This window comes from Triturus cristatus, chromosome 2_2, assembly GCF_964204655.1.
Source record: "Triturus cristatus chromosome 2_2, aTriCri1.1, whole genome shotgun sequence".
Classification (NCBI taxonomy): Eukaryota; Metazoa; Chordata; class Amphibia; order Caudata; family Salamandridae; genus Triturus; species Triturus cristatus.
This window is the reverse complement of record NC_140582.1, coordinates 1,155,145,682-1,155,168,406: the sequence shown is the minus strand read 5'-3', so window position 1 is coordinate 1,155,168,406 and position 22,725 is coordinate 1,155,145,682. Positions and strand designations below refer to the sequence as shown.

At 44.0% G+C, this 22,725-nt stretch overlaps 1 protein-coding gene across 1 annotated transcript in view; it reads left to right on the top strand.

Moving 5' to 3' along the window:
- Window positions 1–22,725, top strand: part of GFRA4 (GDNF family receptor alpha 4) — a 722,713-nt gene that overhangs the window by 464,260 nt on the left and 235,728 nt on the right. Inside the window, exon 2 of the mRNA XM_085642694.1 lies at window positions 18,403–18,675. Coding sequence (XP_085498820.1) covers window positions 18,403–18,675 — 273 coding nt within the window. The remainder of the gene's footprint in view (window positions 1–18,402; window positions 18,676–22,725) is intronic.

Below are 22,725 nucleotides of genomic sequence, written 5' to 3'. Positions count from 1 at the left end.
CACTCATTGGCCATGGACACAGACACCCGGCACCACTCCTAATGCATTTCTGTATACCAGCCGGTCTCAGCAGGATGCCCTCCCAATCCATAGGCACACATTTGTGTAATTGACATTCACACATAAGCTTTATCACTATGAGCACCAGAGCATTTACAGTACACCTTTTGTGCTGAAGCCTTTTGTTATTATTACTTGAGTCATGCCTGCCTTCTGCGATCACTTCTTTAAGCTCATGGTTACATGTATTTGGACTAAAATGCAGTCCTGTGGGATCTACCAGGTCAGTCACCTACCAGTCATTGGCCTGAGTTATGAGGAAATATGAATTTTGTGATCAGTTATGTCCCCTATCGTAGACCCCAACGGCTCCATGTGCATGCTATAAGTACATGTATGTTCCCTCCTGCTCCAGTTCTGAAGACGCAAATATATGTGCGTCCATCGTCAACATGTCCTCTTTCAGATCCGCCATGAATGGGTCGGATATTCCATTCCTAAGTATGAAAGGCCACCGACTTTATGTGGTTCACTTTCCACATTTCACAGATTCAGGCGAGTAGGCCCGAATTCTGTCATCAAGCCTTTTCCTCCCTTCTGCCTCTGAAAGCTCCAGTCTGAGCCTGCATCTGTGACCATGAACTTTGTCTTACTCCCTGCGCGGCTAACGGTGCCTGATCCAGCCTGTCGCCTGCCAAAAAACTGTATTTCACCTTCAAGATTATCTCCTCCTGTCTAGTAGTTTAGGTAAACATTCCTCCAGCTACCGTGCAAAGGGCCAGGCCTCGCTGCCCTCATGCCAAGTAATTCATAGCCCCGTTACCATGGAATATTCCTACCCCCTCGCATCTAGTGTAGACACTTAGACGCTTGTACACGCACTAACAGTCAGTATAGTCAGTATAGAATAAGATTCTATCCTAAGAGACCTTTCCTTTTGGATAACACAGTTCTTTAAACATAGGATATTAGATATGATTTGGAATTAGGTTGACATAACCCCAGACTTCTGTCTCCACATGTATAGCTAAATGTCAAGTCCCCTTCACCCTCTAGTTGCACGTCAATCACACGTCATGCGACTGCGTGCGCATCTCTGCCAACTATTTCTGCTGACATTGCAGGATTCTCTTATGGATCCACCCACATATTACATCATGTATGATGACGTTTATTAAATTACGCCCTCTATTAGCTACGTATGCACCCTTTATCAGCTGTTACGCCTCTTGCATCTGTTTTACTGTAATGTATTTTCTATAAAACTGCCTATCTGTCAATAATATATGTTCCTTCCTTTCTGAACTTTCGTGGTGATGGAATAGAAGGCCCACAATTCGAATTGTGTTCCTTTGTATAGGAATAAAGCCTTTTTAAACCCTCTAATACCACGGATTCTGCCTCTCATTTTACTGAGTTATTCTTAGACAGACTTTACCGCATAAAAAATAGTACCGGTAACGAAATATTTACCACATAAATTGGCGCCCGAACAGGGACACTTTCTCATCTCACGCGCCGGCGGTGCGTTGCAGGCCCGGTCTCCTGCCACAGCTGAACGGACAACAAAAACGCGTATCTGCAGGATTTCCTGTGTCTCCTTCCGGCCAAGCGGGGACGACTGAGGCTGCGATCAACACCCAGACGAGGCGGTGAGAAGTGCGAAGTATCCCGACCAGAGCCTAGCTGAGAGAGCAAGATCCGAGGTATACAGAGACCCGCCAGGTTCCGAAGTTCCGAGTACAGTCGAGTCGAATCCAGTCCGGTCCAGTTTCAAGTTCCGTTCCGAGGCCTTCCGTTCCGAGCTACCCGGTGAGTACCATTACCGGGGAGGCATTTAACGTGCACATAGTCTGTGCCGGTCAAGACGGGTTTGGGTACACAAATCCGGTCTGCACTGTTTTAGCAGTGTATCTGTACTGTTTAGCAGTATATATAGTATGTTGGGCATATAAATAAATATTATCCAGTGCCAGTATAATGTCAGTAACTAGTTTCTTATTAGTTATCATTGTTCGTAAAACTGTTAAGCGTTAAATGTTTTAAATACGTTCTATATATATTGTGGTATGAATGACTGTTTATTATTGTGTTTTCTCGTATAAAGTGTGTTCTAGAAACAAGATCTAAAAATGCCGCTCTTTTCGAAACTAAGACAGATCAAAACTAGAAAAGGTGTACTCGAAGAAGCTGTTCCCATTCCACCTAGGGATACTCCAGGATACTTTATGTATCATAAGCATGGCCTAGATGCCGTATTATTTCTTGATTTATGGGTAGATTACACCAAAGAATTACCAGAGAGTCAGAGATGGCCCGCAGCGGGGACCTGGGATGCAGATTGCATCATGAGAGTAGAAGAAGAATTATGGAAAAAGAAAGCCAGACAGTCACAGAAAGATGCCATTGAATTATGGCGTAAAGAATCATATAGACGTACAGAAAAAGCACTCAGACAGGAAAATAAGGGTAAGGAGAATTCGAATAAAGTCCGAGAAAATCTATTACTTGAGGAAGGTACCCGAGTAAAATCAGAACAAGTAGATAGACAAAGAAACGCCCTTATGAATGGTATGTATCCACTTCTGGCCGAAGGGTTACCTAAGGCTACTCCGGAAATACCAAAAGACTTGCCACCCCCATTGTTTCCGATAAAAGCGCACCCCAAGGGGCATCCCAGAACCGCAGAAGATGTTTTCCTCTCCCGCTATTTAGATGACGCAGCTCCCGAGTATGCTAATACCGCACCACATAGACCGCTTGCCGATGACGCTCATCGCCAAGAACATTCGTCTGTACCTCCGCAACAACACGCTTCGACACACATTCCGACAAGCACATCTGTTTCTACAGCTTTTCCCACAACGACGGTTGCTGTCTCACCCTCAACAAATCCTTTCACGTCCAGCACCCCAGACGGTGCTACAGGAGGTACGACAGACACTTTTTCTACGCCACCCAGAGGAAATAAATTTTCCCTTAGAGAATTAGCACACCAACGTACGCCCAAACTAGCCACTCCCGACATGCTTAAGGAACTTCTAGTAGATTGTAGATATGATCCTGTGCCCGGTAAACGGGACGAAATGCTGCTGTCATCATTACGTATTAGACGAGCTGCCATATATTTAACGAAGTTACCAGGAATGAATACACATTTAGAAAATATATATCACTTTGTCCAGTCAGGGCGAGGTCCTGAAAGTATTAGCAGAGCCATGGAGTACCAGAAAGCGGAGGTACAGGGACAACTGTTACGTTTCCTCATAAACTGTGTAATCAGAAATCAAGACCGGCCTGGGGTAAATCCGGAAGAAATGCAAACACTTGTCACTTGGGGCCGGAATATATCAGAAGGAAGACATGATAAACAGTTATGTATAGTAGCTATGTACCGAAAGATCCGCAAAGAGGTAGAACGAATACACGAAGAAAGATTAGAGGTAGACGCCGCTGATTTAAACAGAGAGGAGGAGGAGCAAGAATCAGAGCAAGTAGACACGATAGCTTATGTAGGTAAAGGAAGACCCCATAATAATACCAGAGGTTTTAACGACCCAATACGTCCAATACGTCCAGAATATAATAGACATCTTCCAAACCCTATGCTAAATACAAAATCCCCTGAACACTTATTCCAAGCCGCTGATAAATTACTCCGAGATCGAAGGGGGTACCACGTGCTCGATTCCATGGACGAACAAGAATTAGCCAGGTCAGCAGTACAATGGGCTGACAGTCCCGGCGAATACAATGATGATGTACTTGCACACACGTTTCTGAATCTAGACCCATATGAACAGCGTTTAGCTAGTATATACATGATTCAACACCTCCTTATATTATATAAAGGCCAACACTCCGATCCAGGACCCTTACCTGACATATTGACAGAACTACTCACCAACATATGGAGAGGGTCAGGTACTGATTTGATTAAGGAAATACTAGAATCCCGAAACCAATATTTAAATTTCGTATGCCCAGAACACGTCTCAGTTCCCATAATGGGAAGAAAAATGTATCACATAGATAGACAGAACCCGTTACGCGAAGTGCACCCGATCAGAGGTGCCGACGATAATTTCACACGTGTGTTTGTGTACACGCCTATAACTAAACTGGAATTATTAGAAATGAAGAAAGTAGTACCCAGTCATGACAAAGATCCAGCAGGTTTCCACCGTGAGATAAAAGACATGTTACTCATGGGAGAGTATACCTACCCCGATATTATGAAAATATTGAAAGTCCTATTACCTGCAGGTGTTTATGAAAAACTCAAAGAAAAAGAATGGGAGGTAGGAGACCAAAAGATAGACTGGACAGCATTAGAAAACGAAGAAAAGGCCCGAGCTGCAGGAGCAGGGCTTGGGGATAAGACTACAGCACTAGCAGGATTACTAATACAGGTACTGCCACGTTTATTAACTACGAAAAAGGAAGACTGGGGTGCAATCTCAGCCTGTAAACAAAAACCAGATGAAGACACTAGTGATTTCTATTCCCGATTTGAAAAATGTTTTAGTATAAATAGTGGCATAAAAGCCAGTAGTGAGTCATATCCACATCTGTTTGTGACAAAATTAGTTGAAAATTCTCTGCTGCAAGTCAAGAATAGAGTATTGAAATTCGAAAGTACCTGGCAAGGTAATACCCCATCACAGATGCTACAGATGTTACAATATCATCACAATAGAATTAGAGAAGAACAAGAACACGAACAAAGACGTATGAAAGATACAAAAATGAAAATGCTTGTTGCACAGTCAGTTCCAGCTGATAGTCATCAAAAGGGTGATTCCGTAGGCCCTGCGAAAGGGACATGCAACTATTGTAAACAACCAGGTCATTATATACACGATTGTCCAGTCCTGAAACATAATATTGCTACAGGTAGAACACATGAGAGACCACGTCCATCTAGACAGGATCAGAATCAACAACAGACGCCTCAGCAGGCACAACCTAGGTTAGCTCCGCAACAGCTAGCTCCGCAACAGGCAGCTCCACAACAAATAGTAGCACCACCACAAGCGCAGCCTACTGCTGCAACTCAAGCAACAACACAACAAATGTATCAGTATGCACAAACAGATTATCCCGATTATCAGCGATACTCATGAGATAGCCTAGAGAGGGAAGTTGGCTTACCCCTTATTGAGGTTCCTGTAGACCAAGAGGGACCTTATGTACATAGTGAACTATTAGGGGAAGACAGAAAGTTTTTACTTGATACAGGGGCAAGCAGAACAACTATAAGACGTAGTGAAGTTCCAGGGGCACCCCTCTCAGGCTCACAGAATATTTCCCTTGGATTCTCAGGAAAACCTATAATTAATGATGTAACACAACCTCTTCCACTTACGATTGGTCCATTGACACGTACTACAGATTTATTGCTTACTAAATCATGTCCAGAAAACTTGTTAGGTATAAAAACATTGAAAGCTCTAGGAGCCATAATATGTTGTTCTCCGGAAGGAGTACGACTATTTTTACGTGACTTTAAAGGTCACTACGTATCCAGAGACATGGATCACCGACTGCAGAATTTACCTACACATTTATGGGCACAAGGCCCCACTGATGTTGGTTGCATGAACATTACACCATATCGAGTTACACTGAAATCAGGAATAGTACTACCACGAATGCGACAATACAAGTTACCACCAGATGCTGTGCGAGACTCACCGGTTACGAATTAACACTGTTTCAGCCACATATAGAAATCAGACGTTGTAATACGTTAAATCCTGCCACACTGTTACCAGTGAGCGGAACAGATCCATTGGCACATGATTGTGTCGAAGTCATTACTATCACGACGAAACCCAGACAAGACTTGACAGACATCCCTTTATCAGATCCGGACTTGACATTGTATGTAGATGGGTCATGTATGAGAACAAATACAGGAGAGCTAGTGGCCGCTTACGCAGTCACAACAGACACTGAAGTCATTGAAACAAATTGTATTAACACTTTGTCAGCTCAAGCAGCAGAGCTCACCGCTCTGACACAAGCCTGTATTCAAGCCACAAACAAAAAGGTCAACATATACACGGATTCACGTTATGCCTTCGGAGTCGTCCATGACTTCGGCGTACTGTGGCGAGAGAGAGGTTATTTAACTTCTCACGGTACCCACATCCAGCACGGACCCCTTATTCAAGCCCTATTAGATGCGATTCATCTACCTACTACAATATCGATTATGAAATGCAAAGCCCACACAAAAGTTACCGATATCATTTCTCAGGGTAATGACCTAGCTGACAGAACAGCTAAACAGACTGCTCAGAATCAGACTCACACAACTGACATGACAAAGACAATAGTTCCGACACCAACACATTGCATGACAGTTAAGGATCCCGCCCTTGATGTAATTGACATACAGACACACGCTACACCAGAAGAAATAAAGAAATGGACTGAATTAGGAGGGATCCAAACAGATCAAGGATGGATGACGAAAGAAAAATCTATATGGTTTCTTCCCGACTCAATGGTCCAAGTCATCATTAACACTATACATAGTCCAGCGCACCTAGGAGAAAAAGCTATGCTAGACAGCATTCAACACATTTGGTTTAACAAACACTTGCGAGCCGCAGCTAAACAAAAAGTTCGTACCTGTATGATATGTTGTCAGTTCAATCCAGGTAAAAGCATCCCCGTAGAACAGGGTGGATTTCAACCTCCTAATCATGCTTTTGAAGTCCTCCAGATGGATTATATCCAGATGGAACGATGTCGAGGATTCAAATATGTTCTCGTAGTTGTCTGTGCTCTTTCCCGTTGGACAGAAGCATACCCGGTTTCAGATTACACTGCCCCGACTACTGCCAAACAGTTAGTTCGAGAATTCTTCCCACGGTACGGTTTACCACGTGTTGTCTATTCAGATAACGGCCAGCCGTTCTCATCCGAACTAATGAAACACGTTTCCCTTCTATTAGGATATCAATGGAAATTTCACTGTGTCCGACATCCCGAGGCAGCAGGTCTCGTAGAACGTCATAATCAAACTCTGAAAATTAGATTGTCCAAAATATGTAGAGAAAAAGGGGTTGATTGGATAGTAGCCTTACCAGTTGCGCTCTTTTACATGAGAATGGTAGCACATTCTCGAACAGGGCTATCCCCGTATGAGGTGATCTTCGGTAGACCACCAAATATGTGGGGGACGCCTATACCTCGTAAAATCACTGACGTTGACTGTAATATGCTGACAGATTACCTGGCTTCCTTGATGTCTGCACTACAATCTTGTCGTTCACAGGTATCCGCAGCTTTTCCCGATAATACTGAGGTGAAGCCCCATGACGTGGTTCCTGGGGATCTGGTGCTGGTCAGGAACTTTGACCGGAAGACCCAACTGGATCCTAGGTGGAAGTCACCAAAGTTAGTTTTACTTACCACAAGGACAGCCGTGAAAATCGAGGGAAGAAAAGGATGGTTGCACTCGAGTCATATCAAGAAATTTTATGGACTACCATCCAATATAGAGACTAAACCCTGTATTTCCTCAAAGACAGACTCAAAGCTCCCTTTGGTTGAGCAATCGAACTCAGAACTATATAGACTAAAATTGAGGTCCAGTAAGTCAGACAATTTGATTGTTTAAGTCCTCTCCAAGGTGAATCGGTTGAATTTGTCTCTGACATGTATCCTCTAGACCGAAATAGAGAAAGAAATCAGCGAAAGCAGCTGAAAAAGCATGCGTATTGTAAATCACTTCGTAGTCATTGTACAGTAACATTATTAATTTTGTTTTTTCTAAGTCTTTTGATCATCATTGCCAGCATCCTATTGCACATGTATTACCCTATTCCTAAGCATGCTTACAATATAACTGCAGAACATTCTTTTAGTGAATTTCCTCCGCATGAGTTGTCCTATAGATTTGCGCTGCGCAACAACACTTTTATTAGTATGTTACATCATTCCCATCAAACCAGCAATGCCACAAATTGTTGGATATGTGGCCGACTCCCTCCCTATCAGAACTATAAGGGAGTCTTGCCCCTCTTTCCCTATCCGTTCACACACAATGGCTCCTGTGGAGCATGGTTTAGTTTGATTAATACCCTAGATTCAAATTCCGCAGTTTATCAAGACAACTGGGTATGGGGAAACCTGAACCTAGCTTTACTTAAAGTCTGCTACCCTAACAAGGAGGGACTTCCCAAAAGAACAGGAACTGATCTAGAAAATGAAGTATATGGATTAGGTAATTTTACACTTAACCTCATGATCCTGAACGTTGAATCTGAAGCTACACCAATCTTGCCCGCCATGTCAGTATTCCCAGTAAAAGGGGAATTATGTATAAGAAAGAATGGTTCCATACATATGGGCCATAGTAAATGCACCACTGTAATAAAATTCAGTGATCAAGGCAAGTCTACATTTAGAGCTTCCCATCATTCCTACTTCATATGTGGCCAGACCGCATATATATGTCTACCTTTAGATTGGGATGGTACCTGTTACATAGCATTCCTTCTGCCACCTGTTTTCCTAGCTCCTCCTGATTATCACAGAAATACCCATTTAGTACACAATAGACGGCAGAGAGATCTCCCAATTGTCGATTACACTGAAACAGCATGGGAGAAATACACAGATTTCAATAAAGGTTTCTTTCCCTATATAGGTACAGTCACTAATAGTAAGCTGATACGTAGATTAACCAGAACCCTTGAAGCAGTAGTGAACGAAACTATTTCCGCCTTAGGCAATTTAACAGAAGAACAGTCTGCTATGCGGATTGTTGTGCTTCAAAATCGTCTTGTCCTTGACGTCATCCTGGCCGATAGGGGCGGAGCTTGTAGGGTCATCGGATCAAGTTGTTGCATTTTCATACCAGAAAATTCACCGTCAGTATATAAAGCCATAACCCGCCTTCATAAGATTGTAAGCCAGATACACCAGAGTCCAGGCACCTGGACTTGGTCCGGTTGGTTCTGGGGCGTGTTGTCAGCCTGGGGATGGAGAATACTATCCTTCCTAGGTATTGGCTTTCTCATACTATTCAGTTGCTGCTTATGTCTACAATGTGGGCCAGCGATTTGTGGTCTGTGTGCCACCTCGTGTATCCCACATCCAAGTTTTCGTTCGAGATCCCGGAAGAAGAAAGAAGAACAAATGATGCTATATGAACAGATCGATGGATTGATGAAGATCGATATCTCCTAAGGGTCCGAAGGGGACAAGGAGGGAATGAGGAAATATGAATTTTGTGATCAGTTATGTCCCCTATCGTAGACCCCAACGGCTCCATGTGCATGCTATAAGTACATGTATGTTCCCTCCTGCTCCAGTTCTGAAGACGCAAATATATGTGCGTCCATCGTCAACATGTCCTCTTTCAGATCCGCCATGAATGGGTCGGATATTCCATTCCTAAGTATGAAAGGCCACCGACTTTATGTGGTTCACTTTCCACATTTCACAGATTCAGGCGAGTAGGCCCGAATTCTGTCATCAAGCCTTTTCCTCCCTTCTGCCTCTGAAAGCTCCAGTCTGAGCCTGCATCTGTGACCATGAACTTTGTCTTACTCCCTGCGCGGCTAACGGTGCCTGATCCAGCCTGTCGCCTGCCAAAAAACTGTATTTCACCTTCAAGATTATCTCCTCCTGTCTAGTAGTTTAGGTAAACATTCCTCCAGCTACCGTGCAAAGGGCCAGGCCTCGCTGCCCTCATGCCAAGTAATTCATAGCCCCGTTACCATGGAATATTCCTACCCCCTCGCATCTAGTGTAGACACTTAGACGCTTGTACACGCACTAACAGTCAGTATAGTCAGTATAGAATAAGATTCTATCCTAAGAGACCTTTCCTTTTGGATAACACAGTTCTTTAAACATAGGATATTAGATATGATTTGGAATTAGGTTGACATAACCCCAGACTTCTGTCTCCACATGTATAGCTAAATGTCAAGTCCCCTTCACCCTCTAGTTGCACGTCAATCACACGTCATGCGGCTGCGTGCGCATCTCTGCCAACTATTTCTGCTGACATTGCAGGATTCTCTTATGGATCCACCCACATATTACATCATGTATGATGACGTTTATTAAATTACGCCCTCTATTAGCTACGTATGCACCCTTTATCAGCTGTTACGCCTCTTGCATCTGTTTTACTGTAATGTATTTTCTATAAAACTGCCTATCTGTCAATAATATATGTTCCTTCCTTTCTGAACTTTCGTGGTGATGGAATAGAAGGCCCACAATTCGAATTGTGTTCCTTTGTATAGGAATAAAGCCTTTTTAAACCCTCTAATACCACGGATTCTGCCTCTCATTTTACTGAGTTATTCTTAGACAGACTTTACCGCATAAAAAATAGTACCGGTAACGAAATATTTACCACAGTTAGATGGATGGCAAATCCAAGGCCCTTCTTCCACACCCTGTGCAGCAGCTGCACTGGACATCAGGAGCCTACCCGCAAGCTCTCTCGCTGACCCCATGTTTGTTCAATACCCCATTAGATGCTTCCTCAGGTAAACTAGACAAGTCCCTAACATACTTAGACAGTGCAACCACTCATGGTCACCCTGTGCCTCCATCTTGCTATACGTTAGTAGGGCCTACTCAAATGCCTGCTTGCGCTTCTGGCGATGGTTCACCAAGGTAAGTTGTCAATGTTCTGTACTTTTCTACTCATTACATCAGTTTCGGCAAGTGTTGAGCTTCCAGTCCTGGCTGCTGGATCCCTTGCGATGGTAGACGTGTCTCTAAGCACCGAGGGTCTCGATTGAGAGCACGTTTAAAAGCTTTTTGTGACTGTTTTCTGGTCCACTGCTTATGCAATAGTTTCTCAATTACTTCTGTTCGTAGGGGAGAGAAAAGATTATGAGAGGACTTGTAAATTAGGATGCCCACAGACACTAACCGGGTGCAGCAAAGTAGAAAGTGCAGTCTTTCACTCCTTGTAACATTCTTAAACAGCTGCAGGCCCTTGTGCGGGGAGGCTACTCCAAACCCTGACCACAAACAGCTGCCTCTGGACCTGCGACGAGAACACTGGAGGAGGCAGAAGGTCACATCGAGTCGTGGGACATATATATATATATATTTTTTTTTATTCCATTGTGTTCGTGGGGCATGGAAGTGTGCTTCAGGTGCATGCCCTTGTGTTGGTCTCAGCCTGCACATGAGGTGGTGCATGTGGTTCAGAGCAGACTAGAGGATCATGTCTCCTACCTTGAATTCTTCTGACCGGAAGACCTTCTTTCATGTCCTCAGTCCCAGACATGTTGAGAATGGTCATCATTTTTGTCTTCCCACAGCCTGAGGTAGAGTTGAGGTGGAGAAGTACCACCAGTTGCCATGTTGTAGTGCTTGTAATTGGCAACTCGCTTAAGTGCCTAGACTTTCAAGGTTTGGACCTGTTTTTAATGTTCATGTGGATATGTTGATTCAGTATTGATTTTGTCCATTATGTACGTCCACAGGGATGTTTTTGCTTGTTTTCGGTGGCATCTTCTGCATGAGTTGGCACATTAGATAGTCATGGTATTTTACCACCTTCTTGGTCAAGACCTCCAGCTCAGGATACACAAACTTGTACCTTCTTTCCGGTATATTACCACCTCCTTGGTCAGGGCATCCAGCTCAGGATACACAAACAAGTACTTTCCCTGCCTGGCCCTATGATGGATACATTTGGCAGGTTTCTGCTTGTGATGACTGAGTGATATCAGAATATGGGAGTGGAATCTGTTTGTCTTGTTTCAAGGTGCTTTACCCTCGCAAAATGAATGCCTGCACCCTCCCAGACAGGAAGGGGTTAATTTGGGTATTTCTGGTCTCTACAGATTCATTTCCTCACTCAAGGAACTTCCAATGCCTGAAAATCAGTATTTAACCCATGTGCAAATTCAGTGGATTTACTACCAAACTCCTAATTGAAACCCAAGGGTTTAGACCACACAAGAAATACAGACGACGTGATTGGCCAAGTGCATTCCAAGTAGTGCAGCCAGTAAACCGGTTGTAGATTGTTTAAGCGGGCTGCTTGTAATGGCGGGAAGACGCTGATCCTCCAACACGCTGCACGAGGCAGCGTCTTGAGTGGTTGTAAAAGATTTCAATTGCATCGCACTAAACAAAACTGCTGCTTTGACATGCAATCACCCCCTCAGCCCACAGTCCTGGTTTATGTTGATACCTAATTAGGAGTGATGATTATGCACGCGGTAATGGCAGTCGGCTCAGTTATTTCGTGCCCATTAGTGTCCAACTGGGTTAAGAGCCCTTGGTGAGCAAACCGCCTCTCTGGCCGTAATGGCCCGACAATGACCTCCCTCATCGGCTGTTATTGCTAAAATACTAATATGTATAATGTATAATACTTTAATGAAGCCTTGATTGTAAAAACCTCCAGATTTTCTCTTCTGTGCGAACCAACAGTACATAAAAATCGCATTAACGCGATCATCAAATGCAGGCCGCGGTACGCTACCAGACTGTTAAAGACACCAGTTGTGTTCAGTGCCTTCTGTGAGACTTGTTCATCTGCTTGACATCTGCGAGCTCAGGCAGAAGAAGCGTAGTTACTAAGTGGTCCTGGGGCGAATTTGTTTACTCGACCGTCCTCGGTCAGATGAAGAACAAATAAGAAGGCATCTATGACAACCGACCACAAACTCTCAACAAAATCAGGCATTAAGAATCAGAGCACAGAGAGAAAAATGGCTTCCGAGTGTGCTCATTTCTCACCTTTTGGGAGCTCGCCAAACACCTTGTCAGGGGCCGCTCATTCCATTTGAGCGGAGAAGCGTCGCCCCACAAGCCCCAGAGATGAAATATAAAATGGTAATAAAGTTTTCTTTATTACCATTTTATTTTTTCAGCAGCCCATCCTGAACTAAGTGTCGGGACAGGGCGGGGCCAGTGCTGCCGATTGGCAGAGGCAGGGAGCTGGGCGCTTTAAAATGCACGTCTCTTTGGCTGGCCGGCTTGGTATGGTCAGCCAGACATGCACATTTTAAACTTCTCTAACCTAGCTGTCTTAGACTACTGGGTTAGAAAAAGTGCAGGCCTCCAGTGCTCTTAGGAGCGCTGAGCGAGCCTGCTCTATCCAATCTAGCACTGCTCTCATGCTGTGAGAGCAGCGCCTGCATTGGGTAGTGCAGTTTCCTGCGTCCGGAGCTTCCGAAGACACCTGAGGGAAGAGGATGTCACGCTGCAAGTTAGGGAGGTAAGTCTATTTGACTTATTATTTTTCAGTTTTTTGTGCCCCCACCCTACCACCCTAGGTACATGCCAGCCGCCACTGCACCTTGTATATGTTATGCAATTTTTCTGTAGCTGCCAATTACTTGTTTGAACTTTCTCTACCCTAGATGTCACTTTCTTTGAACCACTAGTCATTGAGGGGTCACCCAGACAATGACATGCCAACCACTGTATAGTTGGGGGAGTAACAACGGTTTCCATCTGATATAATGTTACTTGCCATGTGAGCAAGCTTTTTTCCCAAATCGACTGCTGCCTCCAAACTGGATCCCCAATTGGGAGTAAACTATCGACGGCAAGACCGTCATGCCACGGCTTCATAGCAGACCTCTCAGCAATTTGTTTTCTCAAAGACACCTCTGAAAGCAAGGTCCCTACTTGGGAATGAAACAAAAGCAGTGTCTGTGACGTGCAGGGAGCTCCTACCAGCAAGTGTGGGACATTTGATCACTCTACCTGTCTGAGACCACCCTGGTTCACATGGTGCACAGGAAAAATGGATATCTCATCATAGGGACTGCCCTAAATAGAGACGCCCCTTTGCCGTATTCCCTTGAGTGTGAACTCTGCTATAAGGGTTTTTGCGACAATATAGTCACTAGCGGCTCATGTTAGCTAGTGAGAGAGGGTGACTCCTGAGAAATCTCCCAACAATGGGGTGAAAGTTTCTTAGGGCAACCTGCAAGCAGGCCTAAAATGCCATGTGCCCGGGCATTTCTGATATGGCAATAGTCTTTGGCCACACTAAACGTGGGGTTTGAGGGCTAAGGGTGTGTGTGGGGGTGTCATACAGAAATCATCAGAGTCCTCCCACACCTAACACTAACATCCAGTTTGAAGCAGGCACTGTGCCCACCACAAACCCAGAAACATAGGTCTAGTAGGACATAAGCAGGATCCTTCAACAACCAGACAGGGGATACACAAGATTTATGTTGGCATCCTGTTCTCTCACTTTCAACTGTGCCTCGAGTGTTACATGTGTGTCAACATGCCCAGCAGGATTTGACAGTGTGGTGTCGTGTGCTAATGTTTGCCCCTGGGAGGCATTTAACACCTCTTTTACACCTATTCCCAGATGTCAGCACAGACAGCTGGCAGATGCATATGCTAATTGGCCTTCTGACAGTTCAGGCAGGGCTTGCTAAAAGTAAAGTTTCCTTAATATTCATTAGAAGTGAACATAGCTTTTAGGGCCTTGTCACTGTACAGACAGGGTAACATTAATTATCTACCGATCCCACTTTTAAATAACATACACCTTGTTGGTTACAAGGCTTTCATAGGGGTGAGATTTTCATATATAAAAGGGAGTTTTTTTACCTTTAAAAAGAGTTATTTTAGCAGGCCGCACTGCAGGTTTTACGCTGCAGCAGTCAGCCTACAATGGTAGGCCTGAAGCCATGTTTTCCTTTGTCACGCTAGTGGATGGCACAATGGGTGCGGCAGTCCAGAGATGACATTTAACTTCTTATGCCTTGGGTGTATTTGCGCACAATATATTAGTGACTCTTAGAAAAGTAAAATTAGCCAATATCTACACGATCTCCTGAGAAGACTGAGCTAGTTATCCCAAGAAGACTGGCTACTGAGGAGCTAAGAAAAGCTTTCCAGATGCAGGCGGTTTGCCTATTGAGAAACCTCAAAAAACAGTTGACTGAGTGCACACCAATTTTGCCATACTTGTTCGCTGTATTCTGTTTCGCGTGCAGGCCCGGTAACGTGGTCCGTCCGGCCACGTAGGTTATGAACACTAGAAATGCGGGGTTGATTTATGTCCCGCTCCGGACGCACAGCATTGAGATGCATAAATACTATTGCAGACTTAATCACGTTCAAAATGTTTATTCAGTCAAATCATGTTCGTACATTAAGTTTGTTCGAAATGTATTCTGTCGCATGTCGGACACTATGTTCACTTTGAAATCCTTAGTGCTGTAGGTATGCCATTTTACTCCTAATATGCACCATATCAAATAAAACGTTTTATTTGATATGGTGCATATTAGGAGTAAAATTGACAATCACAAGACAGTTGTCTAATGGTTATGTTTTAAATTTGTAGAGAAACCCCTGACGAAGTGCCAGGAAAGGCACGAAATGCATTGGGTAATGGAATCGATTGAATCAAAAAGTATCTATGTAGCGTTCCATGCTATAGGAAGAAGCACGTAATGGCATACCTACAGCACTAAGGATTTCAAAGTGAACATAGTGTCCGACATGCGACAGAATAAATTTCGAACAAACCTAATGTACGAACATGATTTGACTGAATAAACATTTTGAACGTGATTAAGTCTGCAATAGTATTTATGCATCTCAATGCTGTGCGTCCGGAGCGGGACATAAATCAACCCCGCATTTCTAGTGTCTATTGAGAAACCTGTCATATGAAGCCGGCGTGGCTGAGAAAAGGCTTAGGCCAGAGGGGCGACTGATCAGTGATCCAGTGCAAAGGGACTGAGAGCAGACAAATTGGTACTGAATATCTCCAACATGAAAAGGGTATTTATTTAAAGATGTTTGTATTTCCATTATTTGATATAATATGTTTTGCCCTTAATTTCCTTCTTTTTTCTGCTATTCTATGGATTTTGATACATTTGATTTTATATTTACCATTATATTCATTATTTTTTCTCTACTATAACGCATTTTAAGATATGCAATGTTTTCATATTTTTATTGTACCGCATTTATGAAATGCTAATATAAAATTATAACACAATAAAAAAAAAAGAAAAGGGTATTTATGAAAAATCTACAACAAGCATTGGGGAGGAACCGACACCTATTTGAAGACTTCCGCACACCATCAACCATAGCTCAAAAATGTCAACCGACCTGCAGCAAGTTTGGCCTTGTCCTGCTGTACTCGATATCGTGGCCTGCAATTGGGTCCCCGCTCGCAGTGGATCTAATGACAGTGAGTTGCTCCAAGCCAGATACTCAACATTATCAAACTCTATTTGTTTTTTTTATTTCTTGCCAAACAATTTGATCTCTGTCATTCAGCTGTTTGGCTCTCTGAGCCAGAGCACCAATGCAGCAGTCTTCAACTCTGAGACACTGAGTTGGTTGTGGCTTGCGGGTGGGACAGTGTGCTTCAACGTAATGATTTAGTTCTGACTGTACTTCGAGTCCATTGAATGACTTTGGGCCATTTTTTTTAATGCATTTTAATTATTAGGTTGGTGTTTCATGCTATTTTATCAACGTACTATTTAACATTTTACCCAATTGCTTACCAGTATGTTAATTATCTGATTTTCAAAAAATCATCCTTTTAAGCTAACTTGGTTTGAATATGTAATTCTTTAGATATTGCTTTGTATTGCTGTTTTGCTAGCAGATCAACTAACACCACACCTGTTTCTCTTGGCATGGTCTACTGCTTGATCCAAGCTGCCAATCAATGGTGAGCCACAGAATTCCTTACAGGCACCAAGTCACCTACGAGGGTGAGCTTCATTTTGAGAGGAGCTATTTCCCAAATGTTTTCTCAAGGAAGGCACAGCTTTCCTCATGTGAAGTTCTGCCCCATTTTTCCTGCTTCCTGTTATCTAGAAAGTGAGTGGAAGAGAGACGCTCTGTGTCCAGTTTGGAGCACAGAGACAATTCTACTTCTGAAATGTACCATATAGGTGTCTGAAAGGATTTATTTCAACATCTGTTGAAGAGTTCAGAATTAGCTGGTAGCATAGCCCACTGGGGTAATATAATCTCAGCCCCTAATATACTTCGGTAAAAAAATTGTTGTCAAGAGATTTTCATTTTGATTTGTGTTTTTGGATCAGCTTTGGGTGACATTGCTGATCTGGGCCGAATTTGTGTGGACAACATTTTGGAAAATGGCAGACGCGTTGCTCTGAGGAGTTATTTTTTTGTCGCTATAAGACTACTTGACCCCCAAAACCTATGTTTTGACTCCAAAATGAGGTGTATAGGTCTCATGGTACCTGAAATATTACATCATCACTGCAACACATCCACCATTTTTAAAAATCTGTTCCTGAAAAATTTGGCTTGGATTAACAATGTCTACCCAAGCTAAATTACTTCTCTAATGATCTAAAAACACAAATAAAAGATGAAAATCTACTGACAACAATTTTTTTACGGAGGTATAACAAGGGGCCAGGACTAATACATCCATTGCAAGCTTTATGGTTTATATTATGTGATGTGTGGTACTGTACTGCTAGTGGTAACTGGCTGATTTTGCCAATGGTACAATATCTCTCATTATAGTTTGGCCAGATGAGATCAGATGCACCATGTTTTAGTGCTGCTGCCCACTCGCCGAGCACTCTTCTATAACAATTTAATTGGAGCATGTTTGCATGGTGGTGCCATTGCTTACTCTGTTGGTGTAATTCATGCAAGAAATTGACTAAAATTACTTTGGATGATACCGCTGGGTACATTTATTGGTCTTCTTAACATCTACAGTGATGGAGGAACACTGTGCCACCAAATGAACTGCCGTTGACTAGTGTCCCACTGCAGATGAGAAGGTGTCACACACAGCTCCCTTGCAGCAGATGATGCTCCTAGATTCAGATCACCTCCACAGCATTGTTGACAGTCCTTTACCAAGGCAGTGGTCCATCTCCACCGGGCACACCACACGTGCAGAAGAAGCGACGTAGCCTTGCTTAGTCTCACAGAGATATCTATATTCTGTTATCTAAAGGTCTTTGGTTCGAATCATGAAGAATCTTCCCACAGTTGATTGAGATCATGCAAGCAAATCCTATAAGTGGTACATACAATTAATTTAGTACACTGCACTTCATTAACATGTGCTTCTTAATTGTAGAATACACAGTTGCACCTTGTGCACAGGGTTGTCAAATGAAATGAAATGAGGGTGGTACTATGTTCAAAAATAAAAATGCAGCATATTTTCTTCTAGACTCTTGAAATACTCTTGGTCATTTACTTATATGTCAAGGTTCTGGTTATATGGTATTAAGTGTTTTTTCTAAGAGTAAAGCCTGCACCCAAACTTGATAATAAGGGTACGCGGGTCAATGGTGGGCCAGATATGCCTTGAGGTTCTATGTCTACGTGTGTTTCCAGATTCATCTTGATAGCCTGATCTCCATCCTCTTCTTTCTTCTCCAGATGGTTTGGTGGATGCAGTTGGCAGGGACTGCGTCCAGGCGGGCGAGGCCTGCACTAATGACTCCAGCTGCAGCGCTAAGTTCCGAACTCTCCGGCAGTGCATTGCAGGCAATGGCGCCAACAAACTAGGGCCGGACGCGAAAAGCCAATGCAGAAGCACAGTGACGGCGTTGCTCTCCAGCCAGCTGCATGGATGCAAGTGCAAGCGAGGGATGAAGAAGGAGAAGCACTGTCTCAGCATCTACTGGAGTGTGCACCACACGCTGATGGAAGGTCAGTGTGCCATTTTCTTACCAAACCTATGTCTGTGCCAGTTACTGCCCGTAGCTGATCAGATGGTCACTTCCAGCGTGCACAGACACATCTTAAGGTTTCCCGAATATACATTGTTTTATGAAACATTTAACACAGCGATCAGTCTTTGCAGAGATTCTTAGAGAATGAGTATAACTCTTTTGTTGTGGAGTGGAGGGTGGCGGTGGTGCTTAAAAAAGGCGCCAAACCCCTATTCACTTTAACAAGGCTTTCCCGCCTGCACTGGCCCCAGGCCCCTTTGACTTGTGGCAGGAGGGGGGTTGTCTCACTATCTCTGATTCGTTTCATGGATAGGACATACTCATATTCGACAATTGCTGCCATGAATTCAATCTACGTACTACAGAGATGTACCATAACACTCAACTAAAACACTGGGTTACGCAACCTGAAACCCAATAGAGAAATGTGTACATAACCAGGGGTCTCCCGGGGATGTATCTAATTTCTGTATTCTCTCCTAAACTCGGCCAATGCTCCTACTTTGCGGCACAAGGGCTCTGGGACCTGATCTTGGGGATGCCTATTACCATGGAGCAATGGTGGAAATTATGGAGAGATATCCCGAGGTTTAACAGGTCTCTAGGCCTAAGAGAAGACCTTTATAAAAAAATATTCTATGACTGGTATCTGTGCCCCGCTAAACTAAATAAAATATACCAGAAACATCTGACAGATGCTGGAGGGGTTGTGGACTCCTGGACTATTTCCGCAACATATGGTGGGATGGCCCCACGATTAGACCATATTGCAATGAGATTCTAGCTCAGATGAAGGCCATGTTGGGGTACCCCCTACCTCAAATGCTGGACTTTACCCTGCTGGGGCTGTGTGACCCTTCTCTTAAACAGATGGGGACCTATCCATTATATGGCTTTGTTAAGGAGCAGCCAAGATGGCTCTGGCAGCCGCCTGGAAGAAACCAACAGTCCCCTCCCTCCATGTCCCAATGGCACGCTCGACTTTGGCAAAGTCTTACCATGGAACTCTTGACAGATAAACTCATGGACTCCTGAAAGAGCTTTGATTACATATGGGGGCCTCTGGTGAGTTATCTGTCCATAGGCCTTCCCCTATTCTCCTGCCCGACTCACAGGGCACTCCATCTATTCCAGGCTTGAGTCCTCTCTCTCCTTGTCGCTCTTCTAGTCGAGCTTCTCCATCCGTTCAGCGAGGACAGATCACAGCGCCTGCTCCTATCTGCCACATATTAGTTGACACCCTTATCCCTCTGTACATGGAAGTTCTTAAGTTGTAAGTTTTCCCTGGTCCAGGGAAGTTTGGGGGGGGGGGTTATATTGGGCTTCTTCATAGTCCTTTGTCATAAGCCACATGACCTCATTGTTTGAAGGAGACTTACTGTGATTACACTGTATGACACTGCACTGTATTATGGCACTGCTCTTTGACTGGTTCTCTGAGGAGTCATGTTGTATTGCTTACTTTCTATGCCCAAGAAACTGATAAAGACAGTTTGAGAAACAAAAGGCGCCAACGTCAGATTTACCCCTTGAGTGCAGTGTTATAGTGTACACCCCACACCATGCTCCTGATATCAATAAATACAAGGAAAGCTTGCTTTTAAAGTTCTGGAGCTTATAATCAATGTCAAGCTCTGGTAAGCAATGTCCCTTCCCGAAGCCCAAGGCACTGATGCTTTTAGGTGTGTGCGTTTGGTACCCAGTGGGCGTTCCAGTTCTGTCAGGCACATCCAGCTAGAGATCTCAGGTATCCCACAACTGCTGGTTCATCTTCTGGGGATTCATCTTATTTCCTGAGCATGTAATTGGTCCAACCTTTAAATATAAATCTAATGTTGCCACACGTGTCTGAAAAAGAAATACTAAGTAGTGAACTAGTTTCACCTTGGATAGGAAGTCTAATAGAAAACACCATTCCCTGTATAGCATAGCCTTTCTGGGAACTTTTTCGTAATTGAGAAACTACCCTTTTAAGTTACAGATAAACCTGGCTACCCAGTAGCCATAAGAGACAGAGAAAGATGGAGAGCCAGACAAACAGAAACACACACACATACAGACTCACACATATATCCCTCAGGGCCAGGCATGGCTCTTAGGAAGCAGTAAAGTTTGCTTCCCACACTTGAGCAGTCAGGGCATGATGATACCTGATGTGTGGCTTGCATTGGTTGGTTGCTGTGCAGTGCTGAGCCTTTTAGGACAGGACACCTCAGTGTTCTTTTGTGTAGATACGAAACCTGAATCCAACAGTGACCACTCCGCGACTCGTTTCCCCTCTCCACGAAAACGGCTTCTGCATATTTCCCCAACAAAATAATTCTAAACAACCTCTCACTCGAAGAAAGGCCAGAACAGGCTCCTAATATAAGGGGACTCATCTTTCTAATCTAATCTCCTTTTGTGGAGAAGAAATCTGGTTGCTCCGCAGGAGACTCCAAAACATATGTCCCAATGCCCTTGCTGTTGGACGGTGATCCCACCAGTCTACCTGGTTTCCCACCATAATTACTGTTAGTTTCTCCTAGTAGAAAGAGGGTGGTTTGGCCGGTACATGTCTGCCAATGTTCATGTGCGAAGAGTGTGGTTGTCAGGTGGTTTTTTTTTTAAGCCTGCCTAAGACAGAATGTTCTGTGAGAATGTATCAGCATTTGTGGCATCCATGAACTACATGGAACCCCCTGGGAGACTGGCGTGTACCACCAACAGGGGTGCATTCCCTGGGTTACGATACCTAGAAGGGGTCCTCCCAGTATTGGGACACCAAAACCAGTATACGAGGGCACTAAACTCGTTCCGAACTACTGGTTTTGGTCCCCCTAGGTCAGCTTGGCATCTTTCTGATAAGGTGTAACTCTGGATAAAGACTTGGAAGTGGTCAGGGCTGTGAGGTGACCACCTTAGGTCCACCATCGCTTTGGATGGTTGGGGCATCAGGCAGCCCCCTGATCAGTTGATGGTGCCCTGTTGCCCCAACCATTGTCTCCTGATCAGTCTCCCCAGCCCCCTGATCAAGTGATGCTATTCACCAGGCTTGGTGGCATGCCAACTGCAGGCCTAGAGAAAACCTGGTATAGGCGTCCTGATGACCATTTAATTTTTCTTTAGATGCTAATATCCCCTCAATATAGATCAGCCAGAGCCCCCCACAGTCATCAGTCAGCCTCTGATAATGTTCTTTCTTCACCTGGTTTGGTGAGGGCCTAGTAGGGAAACTCTAGAGCAGTGGTCTTCAAACTTTTGAATGCAGTGCCTCTCCCCCTAGCCCCTCCCCCCTAGTGGAACAAAAATCAGTGGGCCCACCTCAACATTTTTCACAATTGTTCTATTAAACTGGCAGTGTTTAAATATGTCTAGACTTATTTAAACATTGCAGTTAAGTTTTGTTATCATTTTAAAAATGCAATCAAATACATGATAACCAAACATACTATTCTGGTCAGGCGGGCCTTTCTTTCGTGTAAACGTATCCACAGTGTGAGTATTAGAAGTTGGGGTGGTGGTCTTTAAGAATTTTTGGAGTCCTTTCCCTTTTCACACCTTCTCCCAGCCAGGATGTAAATGACAAAAGATATTAATGATGACTCATTACAGTGCGCCTTACTGTCACTCATCCCTTTAAAACAAAGCACAGTTATCACCATAATTCTTCTTTTGGCCAGAGGCTGGCGTTCCCCCACCTGGGATCACTTGAGGTCCGCATAGGGTGGCACGCCCCCCAGTTTGAAGACCGCTGCTCAAGAGACTAGAGCATATCTAGCTTGGGTCTCTCACCGGCAGAAGAAGTTCCATGGTTAATAAGGCCAGTGTAGGTGTGAGCTGCCAGTCTGGGCGTCTATATGCTTGTGGCCAATGATCGGTTGCAGAAGGTCTGGGTTGGCACTAAATAGATATGACTTGCTCCCTCAGAACCATGCCGAGGGTATTGCACACTCCCAAGGACATGAAGTAGAGGTAGTTAGGTGTAGCAACTACCACTTCCAGCTTGTCCTATGGTACCTCAAGTGGTGCTCCAGCTAACCGTGGT